The following is a 26,995-nucleotide window of genomic DNA, read 5'->3' on the forward strand; positions in this document are numbered from 1 at the left end:
TCATTTCCAATTTATTGGTAGATGTTGCACGTAAATGGTTTTCCTAGATCTGGAATCAATATTTCCCAAAGTCCTATCTCCCAGAAGTGGCAAAAGATTAACATTTATTATTGGTTTTTGACTGAAACGCATCTATATGAGATACAGACATTTGAAGTCAGAAGTGCGTCTTTCCAGTATTTGTGAATTCTTCAAAAAGTCACTGGAATGGACATTTTCGTATTTTGTCTACAAAAGTTGGCAAACTATTTCACACATTGAATATTTTTCGATGGCCATCCAAAACTGCTTGGCTTTTGCAATGCCCGGTAACCCCCATTCAAATGTGCGTGAGGATCGGGCAATAATTACGACCTGCTGACAATTTTGCAGTTTTTTGGTCCATTTCAACCCCTAAATATATGGCGATCATCTCCAAAAAGAGTAGGCATCTATTCTGACCCTCATCTGATCCCCATGCAAAATTTCGTTAGGATCGGGCCATAAATGCGATCTGTATATGATATCCTGATATCCAAACTACTTAGTTTTGTTAGCTGTAGAAATATTACCAAATGTTTAATTCAAAATGAAAATATGCCAAAAATATGACAAAATTTGAAAAAATATGAGAAAATATTACAAAATCAATATTTTCATCTTTAGAGAGATATTTTTATGAGATTTTTTTAGAGGTTTTTTTCTTTCCTGCAAAGAGGCCATTCTGAATTAATGAGAACTGTCGAAATCAGTTCAGCCGTTCTCGACATATAAGAGTTCTTTTAAGCATATCTTCTTAGATAGACATATATATCGCACATATTTTGCTATATATCCGATTTGTTGGATGTTAACATCAATATAAAGGTCAGAAGTAACCTTGTCATGGCTTTGTGATTTCGCCGGGATTTAAAATATTCGCGGTTTAATAAAAAAATTTGAATTTTTCAACACAGAAGATATGCTCTATTTTACCCGCTTAATATTATCCGATGACCACCCAAATCGGTAGGCTTCTTCCCCGCGCTAAACTCTAGCTACATGCGAAGTTCCAAGTCGATTGGTCTATAATTGCGACCTGTATAGCTACTGCAAAATCCGACATTTTTTCAGTTTTTGGTCCATTTCGACCCCTATATATATATATAATATATTTTACCCGCTTAATATTATCCGATGACCACCCAAATCGGTAGGCTTCTTCCCCGCGCTAAACTCTAGCTACATGCGAAGTTCCAAGTCGATTGGTCTATAATTGCGACCTGTATAGCTACTGCAAAATCCGACATTTTTTCAGTTTTTGGTCCATTTCGACCCCTATATATTATGTGATCATCTCCAAAAGAAATAGGGTTCTATTCTGACCCTAGCCCCACCTCCATTCTAAATTTCGTGAAGATCGGGCCATAATTGCGACCTGTAAAGTGATTACAAATTAACATGGACAGACGGACAGACGGACGGACATACATAGCTAGATCGACTCAACTCGGCGAGATAGGAAGATTCATATATACTTTCCTATGTGAGAAATCAATATTTCGAGGTGTTACATAATTTTTGGCCCAATCAAACTTATAATACCCCCAACACATAGTGTTGTATGGTATAAAAATATGAGAAATCGTTTTGTGCAGAAGAAGAAATATTCTACACTAAATTTCATTATAGTTTCATAGTTTTTAACAAAACTACATGCTGTAAGCAAAAATTACATGTCTAATGCCTTTGGTGGTAATTAAACACATAAGCTAAAATCTCCTTCTGAACTTCATTTTTGAGAGAAAGAGCCAAAGAAAAAAATCTCTAGATTAAATTTTATTTTCGACATATTTGGCATTAGCTTCAAATGTTCTCATAATTTTACTCTCAATAATCAGTCTGGTTTCTGGAAAATTTCAAGTGGATTTGATAGAACTCGGTTTGTAGATCAAATCCACAGAAGACTTTCAGCTTCTTACACAAAAACTTTTTTAATTCTTACATTTCGATATATATTTCGCATTCTTAATATAGAGCATGGATTACAGATTTGGATTACATCAAGGATCGTGGAGTTATAAAATTTTTTTCAAAAAATATAACAATATATGACAACGTTTTGGTACAGCTCTGATTCTATTTATTGCTAGGGTTGTGGCCACATTTTCCAATCATTTTCGTTGACAATTCGTAAGATTAGTTTGGATTGCTACAATCCCGTTTAAAGAGAGATGACATGACTTGAAAAGGCACCAATAAGACCAAAGAGTATTATATTGTTGTCAGTAATATTGTTAATGACACTATGTACCTAAAATGCGAGTATTCCAAATCCGAAGATTTTAAGAAATGCCCCTTCAGTCTGGGTTACTTTGTGATGACGCTTTCATAATCTGATCGTTTTTTACTGTTATTATTTTTCTTGTTGCACAGTGTTATTTTATATCCCCTCTTTCAAAAAGGGACCTTAAGTCTAGACCAATATCAAAGATCCACAATTCCACATAAAAATTGTGAATTTGGGTCATAGATATTTTAATTTTTTTTTAACCTAAAATCCAATTTTCAACTGCCAAAATCAGTTCATCTTCTGAATCACATAAAAAATAATTATTAAAAATTAAATATAGTAAAATAAAAAAAATACTACTTACCATAACAATTGACATCCAACAAAACTAAAATTACTACAGCTAAACTTAACCACACTTTAAGAGCGAACGCCTTGCCATGGTATTGCCTTGGCGAACAGATGTCGAAGAACATATCGCGGTGTGTTGCAGTATTAGTGAGAGGGGGATTTGATGAAACACATTCGTGGCCAGAGCTTAAAATTACAAATTAATATTATCACTTTTATTTCGATTCACACTAGCATGGAAATGGATTTTTTATTTATTATTTAAATTAAACTTTTTCATTAAAAAAAAAACACACACACACAGGCTGGGGTCGTTGAATTTTCTTTGAAATACATATATATTTTTGGTATCACAACATTTTGAATCTGGAAGAAAAGAAACAAAAACAAAGAAAAGTGTTGAATAAATAAAGTCAATACATTTTAGAGAATTTTTTATGTTTTTAAACGAAAAAGTTCGTTTCTGAATGGCATAGCTTCTTTAGTGATTCATATCAGCCAAGAGGTATTGAAAGTGATAGTTGTTGCTGGATTGTGCCAAAATTTGGTTTGGGATTGTTGTCGTCGTTTAATTAATATTCTATGATAGTCACCGTACCGGAATTTGTAGATTAAGCGATGTTGCTGTTGTTGTTTTTTTTTTTTTTTTTCATTTAAAAGATTTAATAATACAAAATTAAATAATATAGAAAAATGTACGAACTGGTGTCTTTAGTTTAGAATGCTCGATTTAAGTGATGTGACGAAGGCAAGTGGAATGTGAGGTGACCGAAGTTTTACCGTGATACAGACCAAACAACGGGTAGTGTAAACTGAAAACAAATAAATTCAGCCCATCCCAAGTTATTTTAATTCAAAGTTAATAGTTTTTTTTACGTTGCGCCCAATGCAACATTATATGTCTCATTTGGTCCTGAGTTTTTGAAAAACCAGCAAGGAAAGGCCAAAAGTCGGGCGGGCCGACGATATGATACCCTAGCTCACGTAAGAAAAATTTTCATATTGGAAATTTATGTGAAGTAGATCATACTATCCCTATATTAAAAAAATATTTATTGAAACAATAAGTATGCCGGACCGAGTTTCACTAAATGCTAAAATTCAGTTGAATATAAAGAAATCTATTTAATTTGGGCTAATAATAAATATATGATGAACAATAGCCGTAAAATCGTATGAAGATCTAGATCTCGATAAAATTTGGCAGAGGTATTTTTGATATGCAACCGATTGTAGTGGAGTGCATATTACGCATGTGAGAGTATTTAACACCAAATCGAAAAAAACATATATATGGGAGCTAAAGCTATGTCTGAACCAGAGGGCTGCAATGAGTATGATTGAGTAGGCTTGATCACACACAGTGGAAATACAATCAAACTCAATCAGTCGGTCAGATGCAACATGTTCATTCGAGTTACTCAAGCCAAACGAAAAAGTTGTGATCAAACATGTATTGATCGAAGTTTTGTGATCGCAATCAAACAGCTCACATGAGTTATTTGTTTACGAACTTATGTTGAATTGTTCATAACGGGTCGATCATCTATGATGAGTCTGATCGGTTTTATTTATCGTAGTTAAGTGAGTGATTTGATTTGATTAAAACACAAATGTTCGAATTTGAGCGAAATCATGATTGTAATTTTACTAAGGATTTCATAACTAAAAGATGTCCCCATTAAAGAAATTGGTACAAATTATATTTAATAAGCATACAATTTTTCATTTTATTTGGGTTTTTGGTATGCTAGACTTCAGTAACTTATTTGAAAAAAATAAATAAATAAATAAAGAAACACATCATTGGTATTTAGAAAACTAAAAATGTTTAAATATTTTTTTATTTTACAATATTGGTCAAGATTATTCACAAACTTCGTCCTTTTCGTTTACCTACACCTGTGTAGTTTCTACTTGCAACAATTTCGGTCGCACTATCACAATATTCTTCCATTTCAAATATTAAAAAAGTCAAAATAAACTGTCCCAACTTGATTAAATGGTTGAATAAACAATGACGCTGAGCGAACTCGATTCAAAGAAGACAATCACGGTTGTGATTGCTCATTTACATTCATGTGTTCGATCAACTCATGTTGCTGAACACATCAAACCGTCTCGAACGCTCATGTTTGATTGTGAGTGAAGTGATTCAAACTGAGCGTTCGATTCGATCAGAAGCGAAAACGGTCATTTCATTCAGATCAAACTAAACGACTGCATCAACAATCATGTAAGAAACCGAGTATGCTTGAATTTTTGCATACTCTTTGCAGCCCTCTGGTCTGAACTGATTTTCACCAAATTTGAAGTACATGCTTCTATGTTGTATTTGGTCGGAAGTGCCACAATTCACTCCATTTGGGCTAATATTAGCCATTTATTGCACAAAATACCTGAAATCGGATAAAGATATATATGGGAGCTATATCCAAATCTGAACCGATCTTGTCAAAATTTGTAACACGTATTTCTGAGCTGTATCTGATATCTTGTACAAAGATTATCCAAATCGGATATTGGAGCTATAGCTATATGTGAACCAATTTTCACCAAATTTTAAGTACTTATTTCTAGAATCATTTCAGTCGTAATTGCCAAAATTCAGTCCATTTGGTGCACAATAAACCTGGTGTTGGATAAAGATATATATGGGAACTATACCCTAATCTTAACCGGTCTTGAGAAAATGTTAAACACTTACTTCTGAGCTATGATATCTAAAGATTATTTTTGTGAAGTGCAAGTCGGATAAAACATATCTATATTGGAGCTATATCTATATCTGAACTGATTTTCACCAAATTTGATACATTTACTTCTAGGCTCGAATCGGAAAACGATATACATGGGAGCTATATCCTAATCTGATCCGATCTCGATGATAGAGGTATTTTTGAGCTAAATAAGTTATGTTGTACCAAATATCATTCTTGTGGAGTCGGAATCGGATGAAACATACATATGGGAGCTATAGCTATATCTGAACCGATTATTTCCAAATTTTATGTACTTGCTTTTAGATTGAATTCGATCAGATGTGCCAAAAAATCAGGTAATTTGGACTGATATTGGTCATTTGGTGCACAATTAACCCGAAATCGGTTGAAACCATATATGGGAGCTATATCTAAATTTGGACCGATTCTCATCAATTTCAATAGAGTTCGTCTTTGGGCCAAACAAATATTTGGAAAATTTCATCTGAATCGGAAAATAAATGCAACCTGCATTTTGTTCACAAAAATACATGGACAGGCGGACGACTGACATGCATAATCACAAAGTCATTTATGAGGATCCTCAAAGGTAAGTATGAGTCGATCTCGCCTCCTTCTCTATGTTACAAACAAATGCACAAAGACATAATACCCTTAACACTACGTGGTGTAGGGTATAATTAAGATTTCGAGAGCCCTTTGAAAATGTATTTTCGAATTTAAAGATATAGCCATATTCAGTTGAAAAGGTTACCAATTTAAAAGGGAATCATTTGTCTGTCCACCTTTAAACTCCATCGGTACTTTCTTAGATGACGTCTAAAGTTGATCGTAGAGAAATGTTGTGCAACGGTCTTTCTTTGTCATCATGGTCTTTCTTTGTCATGGTGTACCCAAATTTTAGGAGGTTTTTGCCGGTTCTAAAGATAGTCTCGGGACAGGTTCCTGTCCCGGATAAGATGAGATACTTAAGGGTAGTATTTCGGGAGAGATTCGACCATATTCGTTACATAGGGCAAAATATCTGTATTTCGGAAAGAAAGGTTGTCTTTCCTACGTTTTCTTTCCCTATGATTTCCACGCCTGGTTCGGCATTTCGTCTCACCATATGGAAAGAATAAGCTTGTGGGAAAGAAAAATAATCTCCTTCTCCTCTTCCGTAGGGCAGATGGCTCTTATAGAGACCATTTCTGGAGGGGTCCATCAAGATAGGATACAAATAGGTAGGATAAACGTCTTTATGACGAAGAGTGGACTGACACTATTAGACAGAAGTCAATTCATAGATAATAGGATCATTAAGGGTATGTTAAGGTTCTTTGAGGATGCAGACCAGCTACGCCAAAGGTCTTCATTTCGCATACAGTCGAATATTGAGGATGAAGAGTGGTCTTTTCCACGATTTCTTTCCCTATGCCTTCCCCGTTTGGCATTTCGTCTCACCCGATGGAAAGGATAATGTTGTGGGAAAGAAAACTAATATCCTCCTCCCTGGGTCTCCTCCCTTTCGTATGGCAGATGACTCTAATCGAGACCATATCTGTAGATCGATCTAAGTAGGGTACAAATAGATAGGATACACGTCTTTATGACGAAGGCTGGCATTCTTAGACGGAAGCCAATTGATAGATAATTGAATCATTGAGGGTATGTTAAGGTGCCTGGAGGATGCGGACCAGTTACGAGCTCGGAAACATTTGCCACCAGCCACCCTTTCCCGTGTAAACGAACTGTTCTTGTTTCTGGGGCATAGGGAATTTATATTCTTTTAGATTTAATTCCCTACTTTAAGAGATTTGTAGCCTCGGATTTAAGTAGCCTGGTGTACAACAGCGCCCAGTGCAAGTCAGCGCTTCGCCGCGAAAGGGCTAAAATACCGCAAAGCAACATTCGGGCAGCATGTGACGGTTTCATTGGCCGTTTGAAGGCCATAATTCGTGCCAAAGGCGACCAATTCGAACAAATCTACACTTATTCCAAAATTTGATGCTATTTCCGACATTTTTTGCTCTCCTTCAATAAAATTTAAAAAAGATGTAAAAATTATGGCGTTTGACTTTGTTGCAGTTTTTTTTTTATCTCACCATGTATAGCCAGTTGTGTCCACAAACATGTTGTGGCACCTTTTTCTAAATGAAAAGTGGGCATTGAAAAAAAAAGTTTAGTTATAGAATAGTTAGGTTTGGGCCATTAAACAACTGGAGCCACAGGTTAAAACTGGAACTGAAACTGTCCACCTTTAATGTGCCACTCTAAAAATATCAAACTTTCAAAGTTAACTAATTTTTTTTAACTTGTCAAAAACATATCGTCTATTTTTTATTAAAACGTAATAATATAGACCTATTTTATAAGTGGCAAAGCCCACTCTATTTTGCCTGCTAATCTAAGTGAAAGGTTATGCTGATTGAAGTTTTTTTTAATCCACCATGAAATCAACATAATTATATTGAAGCCAACAATGTTGGATTCAGGAAATCGTAAATCCCCTATGGCTTCATTTGAAAGCACTTCAAATTGAAATCCGAAATTCCAACGCCCTCTTTTTTATTTAATTCCCAATTTATGCGTAGAATGTATACATGTATGTATATACGTAAATTGAAACACGCACAAAAACATATATATTTTATGTGAGCAAAAAAAAAAAAAAAAAAAAAAAAAAAAGAATGTTATAAGACAATAGAAAAACATAAATAAGAGAAAACTGACAATTACAGTTAACTGGCTCACGAATTTGAAAACATAGACATAAAAACAAAAACGCCAATGTGAATGTCTGGAGAATTATGGTATTTAAAATTTTGAAGTGGAAGCGTTATGCTACTGTGCACAGATTTGGGCATGTTCGTAAGATGACGACGGCCCCACGCAACTTCTGGCTCCATTGTGAAGTTTGCATGTTTTATATTTAGGAATTTTCATGTACGTACTTTTACATTTATGAGAAAATCCCATTGGGAAATCAAGGAATCTATGTTAGTTACTTTAAAATAAACGTTCAAATGATTATAAAAAGTGGCTACAGGAAAATTAAAAAAAAAACTCAGTAGATTATAGCATACCTCCGAAAAACTCGCTCGAATTTTGTGCAATGAGTGAAACTCGCTCAAATTTGAGGAAATAGTGAAATTCGAGCGAGAGCGCTTCTGGAAACAGAAAAAAATGGAGCCAAATTTTTCGATGTCGCTTGAATAAGAGTGAATATGTATTTCTCTTTTTTGAGTGGGAGTAAAAATTATTCAAAATCGAGCAGATTCTACTCTTGCCGAGCACTCTCTTAGTTTTTGTCATACCGTTGTTGTATTTTTATACCCTACAATACTATGTGTTGGGGGTATTATAAGTTTGATTGGGCCAAAAATTATGTAACACCTCGAAGTATTGGTTTCCCACATAGGAGAGTATATATAGAGAGTAACATTATTGTCCAGAAGTTTGTAAACAAACAAAATGATCGTGTTTTCTTGCCAAAGAGGTCAGCTGAAAATGTGCACCTTCGTTGGCCACCAGAACTCAAGCGCAAGTCATGGTGATGGTGTGGGCCGCCATAACATCCGATGGTCGCTCTCCGCTCGTATTAATCGGCCGTGGCATCAGAATAAATGCCGAATATTATCGCAAAAATATTCTGGAGGGTGTATTAAAGGCTTGGGCACGCAAACAGTTTGGCCGCAGACCTTGGACATTCCAACAGGACTCAGCACCATTGCACTCAGAACGCGCCACCCAAGAATGTTTACAAAATGAGGTTCCTCGCTTCATTTCCAGCGCACAATGGCCACCAAATTCTCCGGATACCAATCCGTTGGACTATTGTGTCTGGAGTATTTTAGGAAGCAAGGTTGGCACTAAAGAATACCAAAGTGTCGATCACCTCAAGCAAGCGCTTCGCCGGGAATGGACCAAACCACCGCAGAGCAACATTCGGGCAGCGTGTGATGGCTCCATTGGTAGTTTGAAGGCCATAATTCGTGCCAAAGTTGACCAATTCGAACAAATCTAAACTTATTCTAAAATTTGATGCTATTTCCGACATTTTTTGCTTTAATTCAATAACATTAAAAAAAATGTAAAAAATATGGCGTTTGACTTTGTTGCAGTTTTTTATCTCACCCTGTATGGGAGCTATAGCGATATCTGGGATGAATTCAGTCGGAATTGCCAAAATTCAGTTAATTTGGGCTGATATTATCCATCTGGTGTACAATAAACCTAATATGGGATAAATATATTTATGGGAGGTGTATCCGAATCTTATTCGATCTCGATAAAATTTGACAGAGATATTTTTGAGCTCCATAAGTTATCTGGTACCAAATATCATTCTTGTGGAGTATACATTACGCATGTGAGGGACTTAAACACCAAATCGGATGAAACATATATATGTTATCTTAATCGGATTTATTATCCGACCTGCATTTTGACTGACATGCATAAATCGACTTGGAAAGTGATTCTATGAAGATCCTCAAAAGTAACTATGGGTCTATCTTGCTATATAAATATGGCTTATAAAAAGTGGGGAGTCGTCCCTTATAACAGAGGCATTTTAACACTAAAATACAAAATAGAATATTTCAATAATCCAACATCTTGTTTTCTTATGTTTAATTAATGCCTTAATATCACTTTACATAGGTAATTATGTTGTTAAACTATTCTAACAACCGAAGCTTGTCATGCTGGTGTCACTATTTTCACTCTATAATGTCCTATTTCCATATCCTCAAATCTTCCTTTTTATCTTATATGGATTGTATTCATGTAATCTCATCAAATCACACACACATACGTCCCCGCTTTAAAGCACTTCTAAATGAAATAACAAATCACCTCAGAAAATATAAACCGGCACGGTACCAATTGACACATTTTACTCCCATAAATTAACATTAAAGTCTCATTGTTTTTCGATACCAAAAAAAAAAAAAACGCATGAGACATAACTTAAAAATGTTAATTTAACTTTAATATACATTTTTTCATTTGTTAAAAAGATGAAAATGCCGACAAACAAAATAAAGAGCGAAAAAGAAAACCAACAACCAACAAACACGCTTAAGACTGTTACACAACTGATAATTACAGTGGTGGTTGTTTTGTTTTTCTCAAACGTCTCGCAGTATGCAACGGCTTACATGAAGATAAAAAATGATCACACAACTTCACATCAGGGATGGAACATCATCATTACCAAAATTTAGTTCAATTTAATTTAGAAAGAGACAAATGAAAAAACATTATAAACATTAAACATTCACAGGAAATGTTATTTTTAATTCGATTGCAAAAATTAGCCACAAATATGTTAATTAGTATTCAATATCCGTTTGAAATCAAAATGATCATAAAAATGTTTTGCTTTTGTGAATATTTTCGGATATAGAAGCGATTTGCGGAAGCCATACTCGTGTGTGTGGTTTTGTCTTAGAATAAAATAATGGCAAGTAGAAGTTGTTCTTAGGTCTGTTCATTGACTCTGTTTTGGAAAAAAACTACTCAGTAACGTTGTTTCTGAGGGGAACAAGAATTTTGCCCTTTCAATTGATTTTTGTACCCTTAGGCTTTTGGCTTTGAAACGTATCGAAATCAGTTTCAGGAATTGTAAGGAACCCTTTAAGCTATTAGCTTTGATTTGGTTTGTTCGAAAGTAAGCAATTTTCAATTAGTCAAAACGGGACCTATCACATATCTACAGATGTTTTCACGATTTTCTATTGAAAGACCAACTATTGGGCACCAGAAGTCACCAACAGAAAACTCTATAATTAATATAAAGAATTTGTTCTTTTAAAAACCCATCTATTAGGAGCCAAAAATTGGCTATCCCAAAACGATTGATCTTCACATTTTATCTAAAACTAGCAAGTGTCCGCTACTTCGACAGCGAAAATTCCACCTTAAACTTTTGATTCATACCACCTGTTAATTTTACTACTCAAAATGCACAACTTGCTCATTATTTCTTGGACAATGTTTCCAAACAAAACTTCATACATCGTACTAAGTTTTCAGATTCAGCAGTTTGATAATACTTTATTCATACTCAATTTTTCCTTTATCGATAAGGATAATCGGAAAATGGTTACTTTTTGTACCAAAAATTCCATGTTAGGTCGACCAAGAGGACTACTTTCGACAACAATTTGATAATAAACTTAGTAGTTTCTGACTATTGTGATTTGACTCTCCTTGAATTTCAAATCACAATTATTTATTTTGACAACAAACTTTGTTGTCAAATGGGCTTAATGGCCGACTTTATATAGGCAATGGTTAAACCCTTCCACAATGCTATCACATCCAATCAAAAATATTTCAACTTCTTTTAATAATAAAAAAATCTAAATCCGAGAAACCAATATTAAATATCAGTATTCAAGTTCTATCCATTCACCAAACGGCAAATTAAGTTCCATTTAGTACTTTTCGAACAATCGTAGTACACATTCCCAAATCCACCTTATTTTCTCTAACCTATATACCAACAGTGGCCTATATATACAATTTCAGAATTACAGTTCTACTGAATCCCATTTTTTACTATACTTTTCGTACAGTTATGCTACGCATGTCTAAAACCACCTCCACCATAGATATCAACAGTGTCCTCGATCACTCGAGTGACATTCATATAAAATTTCAGAAATTTAGCTCTATGTCTTCATAGCCAAATTTAGTAACATCCATATCATATTTCGGGATTCCAGCTCTATCCCTTCACCCAATTTACCATTTAAGTACTTTTGTAAAATTGTAGAACACATTACCAAAACCACATTCACATCTTAACTATAGACACCAACAGTAAAATATACATAAATATTTCAGAATTTCATCTCTATTCCTTTAGCTATTTAGTACTATTTAGCACTTTTCGTACAAGTGTGGTACACATTTCCGAAACCATCTTCATATATCAATCTCAGATACCAACAGAGACCTCAATGACAAATTTCGGGATTCCAGCTCTATACATTCACTCAATACCAAATTTAGTACTTTTCGTACAAATATGGGACCCATTTCCAATTATATCTCAAACCAATTTCCGCTATATCTCAAACACAGATACCGTCATCAAATTTCAAAGTTTTATCTCTATACCTTCGCCCAATAAGAAATATCAGTACAATTATAGTATAGTACGAGTACTTTTCGTACAATTATAGTACACATATCCGCAAACACTTCCATATGTCTAGGCTACACATGAATAGCGATCCTAATATGAAATTTCAGATTTTAGCCCTATCTGTCTACCAAATACCAAATTGTACCAATTATAGTACGTTTATATATATGAGGGTTAACCCACCGGATTTGGATTTAAATTGTCATATCCATTACTTTTACTTCAAATAAATCCTCTCAAAGTAGGTTAACCCTGCAAAAAGTTCTAACGTAAACATGGCATTACAGTACAATTTTTAAACTTGTAGTACCTATTTTCAAAACCAAATACAAAATTTTAGCTTCATCCTTTCACAAACTTCCAACAGCATCCTTCATATATCAAACGTACTTTCCAACTTTGATTCCCATACCAAATTTCATTTTACAAGTTTTCGTAACCTTAAAGTTCGAATTTCCAAAAACCCTTTCGTACATCTATCCTGCATTCCATCAGTGACTCTCATTCCAACTTTCATTAATTTGATACATTTTTAGCATCAGTTTCCAAAAACCAAGCCTAATCATACGCTTACACACCAAGACCGGTCTTCGGGGAAAATTTCAAGATTGTAGATTCAGCCGTTTTTTCTGGGCATTGATTCTCGATCTCAGTTATTTCACTACTCTTTTATATAATAATCTTAATATTTAAGATGGCGACAGAATTGTCTCTAAATAGATCGACGATTGGGCGCCACAATTGCCTCCAAAGGTAGAACGATTGGGATTTATAATTGTCTGTTAAAATACCCAAATTTGTTGATTATACGTATCACATTGGGCGCCAGCATACTTCAATTATAAAACCAGCTATTTGTCTTGGCATAATATAATCTCAAAATTATTTTATTTATATTTAAAACATTTCAAAAGGTCAAAATTTTGAATATCAGCAGGAAAAACTAAAAAAATTGAATTGCGAAGCATTGTAGGAATTGTGGGAAAAAAATCCATTGCGGCAAAAACAAGTTTTGGTTTTGAAAATGAGTTGCTCTAAGAACATGAGTCGAACTTGGATTGTTCTAGTGTTTAATTTGCAAATACCTTAAAAGGAATAACTTCGAAACAAATAAAACTTTCCAAAGAACGGTTCTGGTAAGCCATCATGCACACCAAATATGCCTGATTAGCCGCTTAACAAAATGGGAAATGTGTCGCATAGCGTGAGTGTCTGATAGTGTCTCTCTGCCTTCTCTTTTTACTGCAAATTTCAAAATCAACCAAAAATCGTATATTTCATTTAATATAAGATCTTGGAAGGATATATCTGTCAACCCGCTCTGGATAAAATTTTGAGCTCTCATAACATTTGAGATTTGTCTCCGATGATCTTTTAAAATGAATGAATATATAAAATCAAAATCGAATATGTCGGTCCACCAAAAGAACAACAGTTGGACTGGGCCGATGATATGTAAAACTAGCAGAGTTACCAGTAAAAAACGATGTGACCTAAATATTGTATGCAGGCAGAATTCTTGTCAAACGAGAACCCAAACCCTATATGTAGCGACGAAATTGTCAAAATATATAAAGGCTATGAATTTATCTTTTTGTCAAATAAGGAATCCTAACTGTTTTGAGCACTTCCAATACCACTGCTTTTAGAATTTAAATATTGACAAAGTATAGATTCTCAACTTCAAACTTTTCCACAATCTCATTTAAAGTTGTTGATATGGATACTCATATATTTTTTGATTTTGAAATGCAATATTAATTATGAATTTTGTAATTTGCCAAAGGCTTCGAGGGAATTCCGCCCAAAAAACTTTTTCAATTATATTTATTTTGATTTTTAGTTCATTCAACAAGTGCCCTCAGGTCGAAAATGTTCACATATCTGCATACATACATACACATATGTATTATGTATGACACAAATAGGAAACGAAACCATTAAGACCAACATTTGTGCATGCATATTGAAATTAAGTCCAGTTCTCCACCAAAAAAAAAAAAAAAAAAAACGTATCTAATCAATATAACCGTCTCGAATACGAATTAATGATGTTTGCCGCTGGAAGTTTGAAGTTGAAAGTGTTTGCTTATCATGGTATTCGTATGATATTTTTTTTAAAGTTGCCATTTTTTTTCAATCTATTGTTGTTGGCTAAAACGAGCATTTTATCTTCATTAAGCATTTATTTCTTCAGTTAACACCCACTTCTTGTGTGTTGGCTTTGTTGTTTTGTTTCTGTTTTTCATCTGCGTTTTATTTCACATTTTTAGCTGTGTGTTTTTGTTTCTTTCCTCATTGTTTAGGTATTTCTATACAGCTGAGCTTGTGATCATGATGATTTTTGTTTTAGATATTATAATGCATTAATATTTCATGGTTTCTTTTTCTTTTCTCATTTGTTATAAAGAGAAATTATACAATTTCGGGTTAATTTGATTTTTTGCACAATTACCAAGCACCCAGTCACAAACATTTCACATGGCGTCGAAGAGAGTTGTTGTTGGTGATAGTCGATTTGTTGTTGTTGTTATTGTCGTTAAAAACAACACGCATGCGCACCACTCGGTAATTGTTACAAAGAGAAGGAAACAGTGTTACCAGCGTTGAAACTATGGTGTTTTTAGCTTTGTAACTCATCGAGCTAAGCAAATTAACGTCGGTATAATATCTTATCAATTTCAAGTACTTCAGGGAGTGGAACTTAATACTGAGCTTCTGACGATTTTTGTAGGTGCTCCAATAAGGCGCTGCAAACATGCCTGTGCCAAGTTTGAAGAACATTGGAAATTTATATTTATGAGGGTAATTATTACTCAAAATTTTAACCTTTTTGTCGTGAAGATACGAGAAAGAGTTGACTAGTATTTAATTCTCTAATCTGACATAAACGTTATAGTGTTATCATGTTTTGTGGAAGAGGTACCAGAAAGACTGGATCGACAGAAAGACTGGACTAGCTCAAGCTAGAATCTTGAAATTTTGCACGAGGGTCAGACTTGGTGCGTAGGCGTATACATAGGTTGTGTTTTTGGAAATTCTTATTAAAAAGATATGGAAAGTACTAAAAATTGAATACTTTATATTGGTCAAACGGAATGAGCTAGTATTCTGAAATTGGAATGAGAGCCACTGTTAAAGTGAGGGATTTATGGTTTTTGGAAATAGAAAAAACTTTAAATTTGAATATTTCGATTATTGATAGGGATAGAAATGATTTCTTTCTTGGTATCTGAAATAGAGTTATAGAGAAAGATTTGGAAATGTTTATAGTACACATTCCAAATCAAATGAAGGGATAGATACAAAATTCTGAAATTTGATATTTCGATTATTGATAGGGATAGAAATGATTTCTTTCTTGGTATCTGAAATAGAGATCATTTCTATCCCTATCAATAATCGAAATATCAAATCTTGCAAAAGGTACCCTAAAATTATTCATTTTTGGTGTCTGTGGTTAAGACATGTAGGTGGTATTGGAAATGTGTACCATATTCATTGGAAAAACAGTAAGTGGTACTAAATTGGATATTGGGTGAAGGTAATAGAACTGGAATCCCGAAATCCGATATTAAAACCTCTGTTGGTATTTGTAATTGAGATATGGAGGTGGTTTTGGAAATGTGTACTATAATTGTACGAAAAGTACTTAATTTGATATTGGGTAAAGGAATAGATCTGAAATATGGATGTCACTGTTGGTATCTATGGTTGAGAGAAAGTTGAGAAAAGATACTAAATTGGATAATGGGGGATATTACAGAGCTTTATATAAATGTCACTGTCGGTATCTGAAGATGAGATATGGAGATTGTTTGAAAATGCGTACTTTAACTTTACGAAAATAACTTTTAAATATGCAACAGGTGGTTTTGTTTATTTTTAATTTTTTTTTTTTCAAAATTCTTATATTGGGGTTTTCGGGTTTATTCCACAAGACTGAATCTAAAATAGAAGCATAATACGGTTTTATCCCAAAATTGTACAATGCGTTGCCCATAAACGTCGAAAATATGCATTTAGTTTACAACCGAATTTAAAATAATTTCAAATTACGGTATTATTATTTCCAGGCTTAATTATATGCAAATTCCATATTATTTGGGCTGATATTACACGTTGGGTGCACAATAAAAGGCAAATTGGAAGAAGATATATATATATGTATATTGATCTATTATATCCAATTTCAATAGCGTTCGTTGATCGTCAATAAAATCGACCTGCACTTTGAAACTCTGTTCCCATATATCTAGTGCTTCGATATATATTTTTTGATATAATCATTCTAAAAGTCAAAATTGGATATATCTCCAAAATCTTAGTTACCTCTTTTTCCAAATAACAATTGCCCTAAAGCTATAATACACACTCAAAAATGGTTTAGAATTGAGACGTTTAATTTCACGTTAATTCCCAATATAAAAGTTTATCTGTAACGGGTAGCTCTACTAAATATGCATAGTGGAGTGTTATAAAGTCGGTCCCGTCCCATTTTTGATCTTTCTTTACTGTTTTATGCCCTCTACCATAGTATGGAGAGTATTTGGTATTGCAAACGGGCCATATATGTCTGCGTTTTGGTATGACCTCCATATAATGGTACCTATTTTCTATTTTCGGTATTTTGGTAATTTAAGCGACATTATTCATCGGAAATGTTTCAAATTTGGTATTTAAAGTTCGTAATGGATACTACAGCCTATGACAAAAAGTTGTCGGTACAGGCCCACGCCTTCGTATAGTCCCCATATAATGGCACCTCCCGATATTCAGTATTTTGATGATTTAGCTATATTATTCACCGGAATAGTTTCAAATTTGGTATTTGAAGTTCGTAATGGATATTACAGCCTATGACAGACAATTGTCTGTGCAGATCCACGTTTTGGTATAGCCCCCATATAATGGCACCTCCCTATATTCTTATGATTATATTTTTATGATTTTAGCTACATTATACACCATTTTTTCAAGTTTCGCATTTGAATATTGTAATGACTTATGATAAAAGTTGCTCGGGCGAATTTACAGCTTTTTTAATTTTTATTCGAAATTATTAAATATTTTCCGTCTAAAAGCATAATTTAATGTACTGAAAAGTATACAACAACTTTTACATATATGTAGATCCACGTTCCCATGTAAACATGTGTCTCTATTATTAATTTGTTAAGAAGTAACAAAACAATTAATAATTTGATTTCTGAATTCTTAAAAATTTTCTCTTCCCTCGGAAATTTTTTTTCCTATGAGGAACTGTTATACGTTTCCTTCATTTTATCAATCAAATAAATAATGGTAAGCTAACTAATTTGAATATAATATTTAATATTTTTATTAAAATACACTATTTTATGCAGCGTCTTGAAGTCTCCTATTTTTTTTTTCAACTTCTGGCAACACTGTCAAAATAACAATTGTATATTTGGACATTCACTTTTCGATTGAAGAATACGACGACGACGACGGTTAGTTTGTAGGCATTGCTGGTATTTTTCTTCATATGGTTATTGTTGCTGTTGTTGGTAACATATGTATGTTGTATGTACCTACGTCAATTTTATTTTTGGTGAAATTACTTCTTTTGCTTTCAATTGAAGCAGCAACACCAACCATCAACGCTGATCATATCACACCCGGACGCACACACTTGTTTTCGGCACTCTTAAGTATTTTTAGACAAAAATTCCCGCACATACACACACACACACTCGCACGTACATTCATCCAAGCTAAATTATAGAAATTATACGAGCACATCAAACGGAGCATACCACGTCATTATAATATTCGCTCAATAGAAGAAGAAAACAAAAAACGAAAAAAAAGAAAGAAAGATAAATGACGATTTTGTTAATGAATTTAATTTTTGATTTCTTTGGCTGAGCTTTTGTTTTTGTGATTTTCTTCAGAGGCAATTGGCATTAAAAGCCCTTGAAACGCTTGAGCAATGCTGTGAGTAAATCGCTTTGCATTACTGTTGCTGCTGCTGCTGCTGTTGTTGTTGTTGGCAATTACAAGATTTTTTCGTTCGTTTCGTTTTGCATTTTGTTATAAACAGCAAATCTCTTGGCTGATTTGAAATCGTTGCGTTTTTTTTGGTTTCTTTGATTATTTCGATTTTAGTTTTGAAATCTAATGAAAAATACTTTGTTTTATGGGATCTTTGTTTTTTTTATCACATCAAATTAAACAAAAAAACTTAAAAAAGGAACACCAACAAATTTAGCATGTCTTCACTTGGTTTTAACACTTTTTCTGTTGCTATTTTCTTCAAAACTGTAATGAAATCTTCATGGTGGTGTTGTTGTTGGTTTCTCTTTTCATAGTTCGTCTGCTTTGTTCGAGTTTCTTTCTTTATTACTTATGTATATTTTGTTTGTTTGTTTGTTTGTTGTTGTTGCTGCTGTTGCTTTTTTCAACTCTTTAAAACACTTCTTGTATTTATTTACCGCTTCTTATCGTTTCGGTTGGAGGAGAAGAGAGTAGACACTGCTTGTTATTTTATTCCCGCTAATGCCGTCCGCAAGCGCTGAAAGTCCGTTAATAACTGAATCTTTGTTGGGCAACTCATATGCGCTCAGAGCTCCAATACATCCGTTCCAGTGAGCCAGCCACCTAGTATCCACCATCGAACAGCTGAGCTAAAAACTCGGTCTTTGTAATGTCTTAACACGAAAAAATAACAAAAACAACAAAGTGACTTGAAAGAGAAATAAACAAAAAAACAACTTGAATGGTTTGTGTCAATGTTGAATTCGAATCGAAAAAAAACCGGTGTTTATTTTTTGTTTGGGTTTTGTTCATTGGCTCCCAAACTATAGAGATGCAGTTTAAAGTTGTGATATTACAGTTGCATCCCCATAATTGAAATTTGAAAACTATTAATACTAACTTACATAATAGAATGTTAATGTTGTAGTGGATTTAGAAAACCAAGTCGATTTGAATTGTCAATTCCATTGCATATACCTCAAATAAATCTTCATAAAGAAGACTAACCCCGAAAAATGCTCCAATGTAAACATGCTTTAAGAACCTTACAGAATGTTGCAAAGATCAAATATGTACAAAGCACCAACAGGGAGTCATGTATCGAAATATAATTTTCAAAGCTTGAAATAATTTTAAAATGATCAATTCAACAATTTATTAAACTCGACAATCAAATGGGGTGTCAGTAAATCTTCAATTTCTACATACTGAAATAATATTTTTTCATTCAGCTATACTTAATTTCGAACGGGCTAGATGGGACAAAATTGAATCATAGTTTAATTATTTTAAAAGTAGTCGTCATCCGCTTTGGTGGTCCATCTTTTAATGTTTAATGACTTTTTCGATGTTCATTTTTGTTTAAAGTTTAATCTTACAATTGTTCAGTTTGAAAGATCTTTACTTTTTATACCCTCCACCATAATATGGAGGGTATATTAAGTTTGTCATTCCGTTTGTAACACCTCGAAATATACATTTTAGGCCCCACAATGAATATACATTCTTGTTGAGCATAAAATTCAATGTCGATTTAGCGATATCCGTCCGTCTGTGGAAATCACTCTAGCTTCCGAACGAATTGAAGAAAATTCGTATAGCCCCCCTATAACGGTACCTCCCGATATTCGGTATTTTGATGATTTTAGCGACATTATTCACCGGAATTGTTTGTATTTGAAGTTTGTAATGGATGCTAGAGCCTATGATATGAGATATTCTATGCAGGTCCACGTCTTCGTATAGCCCCCATATAACGGTACCTCCCGATATTCAGTATTTTGATTATTTTAGCGACATTATTTACCAGAATTGTTTCATATTTGGTATTTGAAGTTCGTAATGGATACTACAGCCTAAGACAGAAAATTGTTTATGCAGGTCCACGCCTTCGTATAGCCCTCATATAACGGTACCTCCCGATATCACCGATTTTTTTAAAGTTTCTTATTTGAATATTGTAATGGCTTATGATAAAATTTACCTATGCAGGTCCATGTCATCGTATAGACCCTAATATAACAGCTACATTCGGTATTTTTAAGATTTCAACAGAATTTTTAGCGGATTTTATTGTTTTTGAGAATTGCAAAATTCGTTCCAAATGGTGGAGGGTATTCAAAGATCGGCCCGGCCGAACTTACAGCTTTTTTACTTGTTATACTACTAGGAATGCCAAATTCTGGCAACAAAATTATTCTATAAATTTCTGCCTAAGCTGAGCTCCCCTAGACGATTTCGGGCATTCTAACTTTTGTCCCAAAAAAGAAAATAAAATGGTCTAGTTGTAAATTCGAGACAACCCTACACTCACGAACATAAAAAAATAACTGGACATTACTTATCTTCACAATTATCTTTTACTTACTATTTAACTAGCTACGAACAACACAATTTAACTTATATACTGAACACAACACCAACAAGCAGTTATTTTATAATCGTATTTAGTTTTTTTTTTTTTGGTCAAACAAATATAAAAATGTAGATTATCATCAATTGACGAATTTTATTTTGTTACTCATTCCAGTGGAGCTTCCAGGATCGGTATTACCGCCTGTTCTACAAGTTTTTATTCCAGGACTTTCAGTATTTGCCTCATCTGGCATTATTCGCCCTTCATCTACGCCATATGATGTTTTTTTTTTCCTAAATAAAACACACAAACTAAACACAACATATCCAACATAACACCACTTACAAATCACCGTTATTTCTTGAACAACATTTCCTAACGAAATTTCATACATGGTTCTAACTTTTTGAACAATCATAGTACGCATTCCCATATCCACCTCCTTCTCCAAAAAACTATATACCAAGCGTGGCCTCCATATCAAATTTCAGATTTCCAGCTCTATCGTAAGACTTCATCCCAAATTTAGTACCATACTTTTCGTGCTTACGACTATTTTTGAAGATTGTCCACATAATATAAAAATAAAACATAATAATAAGGCAAAACTCTAAAACAAACAAAATTGGCATCAAGTGCATATCATATAGAGATTGCCAAACAAAAAATTTATCGTAGTTTGGGAGTCACTGGTCGGTATCATATCAATGTACATACACACATGAGTGCACTAATACTCCAACGTCTTGAAGTATAAGAAAAAGAATTCAATCGAGAGAGTATCATTGCTGTCATTTGTGTGCATGTTTTACTCTCCACTCTGTTGTGTATAAAAAAGTTTGTGTCTTAAGTCTTTTGTTTTGATAGTGGGGCACAATCTCTCGTTCATTCTCATTTCATACTCACTAAATTTTTAAATGCACCAACTCTCGCATTCACTACAACTGGCCTGACATTTGTACTCAAAATTAAACAAACCATTAAATATGTTTGACTTTCCATGCATGGCGCACAGTGGGGGTGTGGGAAACGAATTCAAAACACAATAATAGCACGGAATTTTGTTTGCTATAGAATAGAAAACTTTTCTTTGTCTAATGGTTAGTCAAAAGAGAAATTGCATCACTTTGAGAGAATAGCGTGCTATAAGAAGTCAGTTTTTTTGCTGTTGGCGACAGTTTTAAAAATTGCAAACAAAGATTTAGTGTTACACTTGTTGTTATTGCATCATTACCATCAACAAGGCATTTCCCAGATCCCGGAGATACGATACGTTTTGTTGTTGTATGTCGTTGTCTCGTGCAATAAAAACCCAATTACCAGCAATTTTTGAAACAGAAACTTGTAAACAAATTCAAATGGGATTTTTAAGAGGGCGCCATAGTATTGTAATCAAATATATTGTTTTATAACATAAATAATCTATTTAAGATCATATATATATATATATATATATATATATATATATATATATATATATATATATATATATATATATATATATTCTTGATCAGCGTAAAATTCTAAGACGATTTAGCCCTGCCAGTCCGTCTGTTGTAATTACGCTAGAGTCAAAACAAATGAGGATAGAAAGCTAAAATTTTGCATAGATCAGACTTTTGACAGGACAAGTTCAAAAATCGGTCCTCCCATAAAACGGTACCACCAATATTCGGTATTTTAATTTATAACAGTATTGTCTATATAGGTTCGTAATTTATAACATGGAACTATTAACATATTACATGTTTTTTTAAGTGTCAGCCAATTTTTTTTTAAATTTTTCCCGACTTGTGTCGAAATTTTCAAAAATACCATGACATGGTAGAAAAACAATGCTGCAACATAGACGAAAATGTGAACAAAGGCATATCCAATCGGTAGTGGTATCGGCGAGCTAAGAAAATGTTTTAAATGATTGGTAAAGAAAACCCAGTAAAGAAAGATATCCTACATCACTTTGCATATTTAGTACAGCTTCACATAACAATTAAAAGTTTTTAGGAGAGAATTAAATCATACAAGGACTAAATATCATACAAAGAACTAAATATGTCAAAGCATTTGTATCTTTCCAATTTGGAATTATATTGCCAATTTGGTGCACAAATAACTTAAAATCGGATAAATATATATGGGAGCTATATCCAAATCTGAACCGATCTCGATAAAATTTGTTACGGAGTGCATATTACGGCTGTAGGCAACAAATATAACAAATCGGATGAAGAGTATATATGGGAGCTATAGCTATATCTGAACCGATGTTCACCAAATTTGACATACTAGCTTCTAGACTCAATTCTCTCGTAAGTGCTAAATTTCATACCATTTTGGCTAATATTAGCCGTTTGGTGCACAATAATAGGCAAAACGGACGAAGTCATTTATGGGAGCTATAGTCAAATCTGAACCGATCTCGATAAAATTTAGCAAAGGTATTTTTGAGCTGTATTTGATATATTTCTCCAAATATTTTTGTTACAGAGTGCATATTACGTCTGTCGGGAACAAATATATCAATTTAGATGATAACAATTTCGATCAAATTTGGCATACTTATTTTCAGCCATAATCTGGTCGTATGTGCAGAATTCCATAATATTTGGGCTAACACGTTTGGTGAACAATAAAAGGCAAAGTAGACGAAGATATATATATATCTCCAATTATCTCCAATTTCAAAATTGCAAAATTTCATCTGGATCGGACAATAAATGCGATCTGTATTTTGTTTACAAAAATTCATGGACAAACGGACGGAGGGTCATGCATAAATCTACTCATAATGTGAATCTAAGCAGATCATCAAAAGGAACTATGGGTTTATCTCGTTTTCCTGCCATTTGCAGAAGAAATGTGGAATAAAGCGTATAACCAAAGTTACTGAAGGGATAACACGCCAAAGAATTGTTTTTAAATAGAAACACACAAGCAATATGCAAAGGTACGCGCGACAGGGACTCCTAAGAACGATCGAACACTATTAATTTATCTGTAGTAATTATAGCATTTTTAGACCATTTAATTTAAAAATCTCATTTAGAAGTTTCTTTTTTAAATACCGGAGTGCCTGCAAAGAGTGAAAAAATGTCCACTTTTTTGTGAAGTACTTATAATGAAAAGTAGAGGATCAATGTAGCAGTATTTTAATCTAATTACTTGATCGACCCTCATATAATAATATCAAGTGTTTTAAAAAAGTAATTTAAAGACATTGACATCGTGGTGATTATAGCGAATTATAATTTCGTTAATGCTTGTTTCAATTGGTGCAATGTAAATAGGCATTCGTGTACTTAATTACTTTATTAATCCACGAAATATCAGCAATGACCAAATTAATACAGTGAAATTTCAAAATGCGCTACTCAAAATGGCAACAAAGTGCAAAATAATGACTAAATTTGTTTCGTAAATACCTCACGGCGGAAAAAATTAATGTGCTTAATATGCAAATGTTTGGTTAGATTAAAATAGGATGTTGTAGGATTATAAATCGAAAGTCACGTTTTGTCAAAGGAAACAGGTGGTTATACACAAAATCATTTTAATTAGAAAATTTATTTTGAGGAAAATCCATGTTGGCTTTCCTGCTACTGGATGATGATAGTTACATCATCATTCTTAATAGCTGATTTCTGTTATAAGAGCACGTTATCAACCCTTTACTGCAATTTTGTATCCAATTTTCGCAATAAATACTAATTATTATCGCAGACATTTGTTTACATAGATCCTCGTTATACCCTCCAACTTGGAAAGAGGTTATATTAACTTTGTTATTCCATTTGTAACATCCCTAAATATTCGTCACAGACCCCATATTCGTAATCAGCATAAAATTGTAAGTCGGTATAACGATGTCCGTCTGTCTGTTGAAATCACGATACAGCTCACATTATATGACGTAGAGCGTAAAAATGTATTTATAATTTGTATTGTGTCTAGGATTGTTGGCATTGAAAATGAGATATATTGGCCCTCACTTTGGTATAGTCCCTCTATAACGGTACCTTCCGATATTCGGCATTTTGATGATTTTTGACACATTTTTTTTTTCACGAATTTGTCTGAAAATTTGTATTTGTAGGTCATAATGGGTCCTAGTTTGTGTTGCGAAACATTGTATGTATAGGTCCACACTTTGGTATGGCCCCCATATAATGGTACCTCCCGATATTCGGTATTTTGATGATTTTTGCCACATTTTCCCACAGATTTTTCTAAAAAGGGGTATCTGTTGGTCATAATGGGTTTTAGTTCCGGTGGCAAAACATTTAATGTATAGGTCCACGTTTTGGTATAACTCCCATATAACGTTACCTCCCGATATTCGGTATTTTGATGATTTTTGCCACATTTTTTCACGGATTTGTCTGGAAATTGGTATTTTTAGGTCATTATAGTATAGCCCCCATATAACGGTACCTCCCTATATTCGATATTTTGATACAGTTTGTTTGTCATATACAGTTCGTTAAATCTTTGAAAGAATATTCATGTTTGTATGTACAGTATGCCACATATTACTCTAAACACTGTAACAAAATCATATTTTTCAAATTATTTCCTAGACTTCACATTTTATGACGTAAACTTGTCTGGAATGCAAACAAAATTTCAAATGTATGTAAATTAGATAGTAAATGACAACAGAAATAAAAACTACTGCAATTTTAAGGTGTCACATAATGTTACTATGGTGGGTACTAGCTACTATGGAGGGTATATTAACTTTGTCATTCCGTTTGTAACTCCTCGAAATACTCATGTCAAACCCAACAAAGTATATATATATTCTTGATCAGCGTAAAATTCTAAGTCGATTTAGCCATGTCCGTCTGTCTGTCTGTCTGTCCGTCTGTCTGTCTGTTGTAATCACGCTATATTTCGAACGAATTGAGATAGAAGGCTAAAATTTTGCGCACGTGTTTATTTTTCCAGTAGGCAGGTTAAGTTCGTAAATGGGCCATGTAGGTCCACGTTTTCATATAGCCCCCATATAACGGTACCTCCCGATATTCGGTATTTTGATGATTTTAGCGACATTATTCACCGGAATTGTTTCAACTTTGGTATTTGAAGTTCGAAATGGATACTACACCCTATGACAGAAAATTGTCTGTACAGGTCCACGTCTTCGTATAGCCCCCATATAACGGTACCTCCCGATATTCGGTATTGTGATGATTTTTGTGCAGGTTCACGTCTTCGTATAGCCCCCATATAACGGTACCTCCCTATATTCGGTATTTTGATGATTTTAGCGACATTATTTAACCGGAATTGTTTCAAATTTAGTATTTGAGATTCGTAATGGATAATTGTCTGTGCAGGTTCACGTATAGCCCCCATATAACGGTACCTCCCAAAATTCGGTATTTTGAGGATTTTAGCGTCATTATTCACCGGAATTGTTTCAACCAACGTATTAAGAGTTCGTAATGGGAACTACAGTCTGTGACAGAAATTTGCCTATGCAGGTCCAGGTCTTCGTAAAGGCCCCATATATCAGTACATTCCTATATTCGGTATTTTGACGAGTTTAGGTACAATACCCACCGAAATTGTTTGAGATATCGTATTTGACGTTAGTAATGGATGCTATAGCCTGTGACAGAAAATTGTCTATGCTGGGCCAGGTCTTCGCACAGCTCCGGTATAATGGTACCTCCCTATATACGATATTTTGATGATTTTAGCTACATTATTCACCGTTTATTTCAATTTTCGAATTTGAATATGGTAATGGCTAATGGCAAACAATGCCTATGTAGGCCCACGTCGTATAGACCCCAATATAACGGCTATATTCGGTATTTTTAAAATTTTAAAGGAATGTTTTAAGGATTTTATTTTTTGAAAATTTCCAAATACGTTCCAAATGGTGGAGGGTATTCAAAGTTCGGCCCGGCCGAACTTACTGCTTTTTAACTTGTCATTTATTTGGCTATAAATTCCTCGAATAATGGTAGTTTACCGTTGGTTAGGCTATTACTCATTTATAGTTTTACAATAAAATATGTTGTCAATTTTTCCGTAGTATGTGTGAAACTCGGGTGCGGGACAATATATTATGCTTTTGAGGAGTTTACCAAACATTTCTGCAACCTAGGGAGGAAATTTAGGTAAATAGGTCCAAAATTAATTTACATCATTTTTTTACATCA

At 33.7% G+C, this 26,995-nt stretch overlaps 1 protein-coding gene across 1 annotated transcript in view; it reads right to left on the minus strand.

Moving 5' to 3' along the window:
• The window catches only part of LOC101898456 (dual oxidase), a 71,962-nt gene extending 52,897 nt beyond the window's left edge, over positions 1-19,065 (minus strand). Inside the window, exons 1-2 of the mRNA XM_005191157.4 lie at positions 18,925-19,065; positions 2,616-2,968 (exon numbers count right to left, since the gene is read on the minus strand). Of these exons, the coding sequence (XP_005191214.1) occupies positions 2,616-2,727 (112 nt within the window). The 5' untranslated portion in view covers positions 2,728-2,968; positions 18,925-19,065. The remainder of the gene's footprint in view (positions 1-2,615; positions 2,969-18,924) is intronic.
• Between the last annotated feature and the right edge of the window lie 7,930 nt (positions 19,066-26,995).

Source organism: Musca domestica, unplaced genomic scaffold (assembly GCF_030504385.1).
Source record: "Musca domestica strain aabys unplaced genomic scaffold, Musca_domestica.polishedcontigs.V.1.1 7, whole genome shotgun sequence".
Taxonomy (NCBI): domain Eukaryota; kingdom Metazoa; phylum Arthropoda; class Insecta; order Diptera; family Muscidae; genus Musca; species Musca domestica.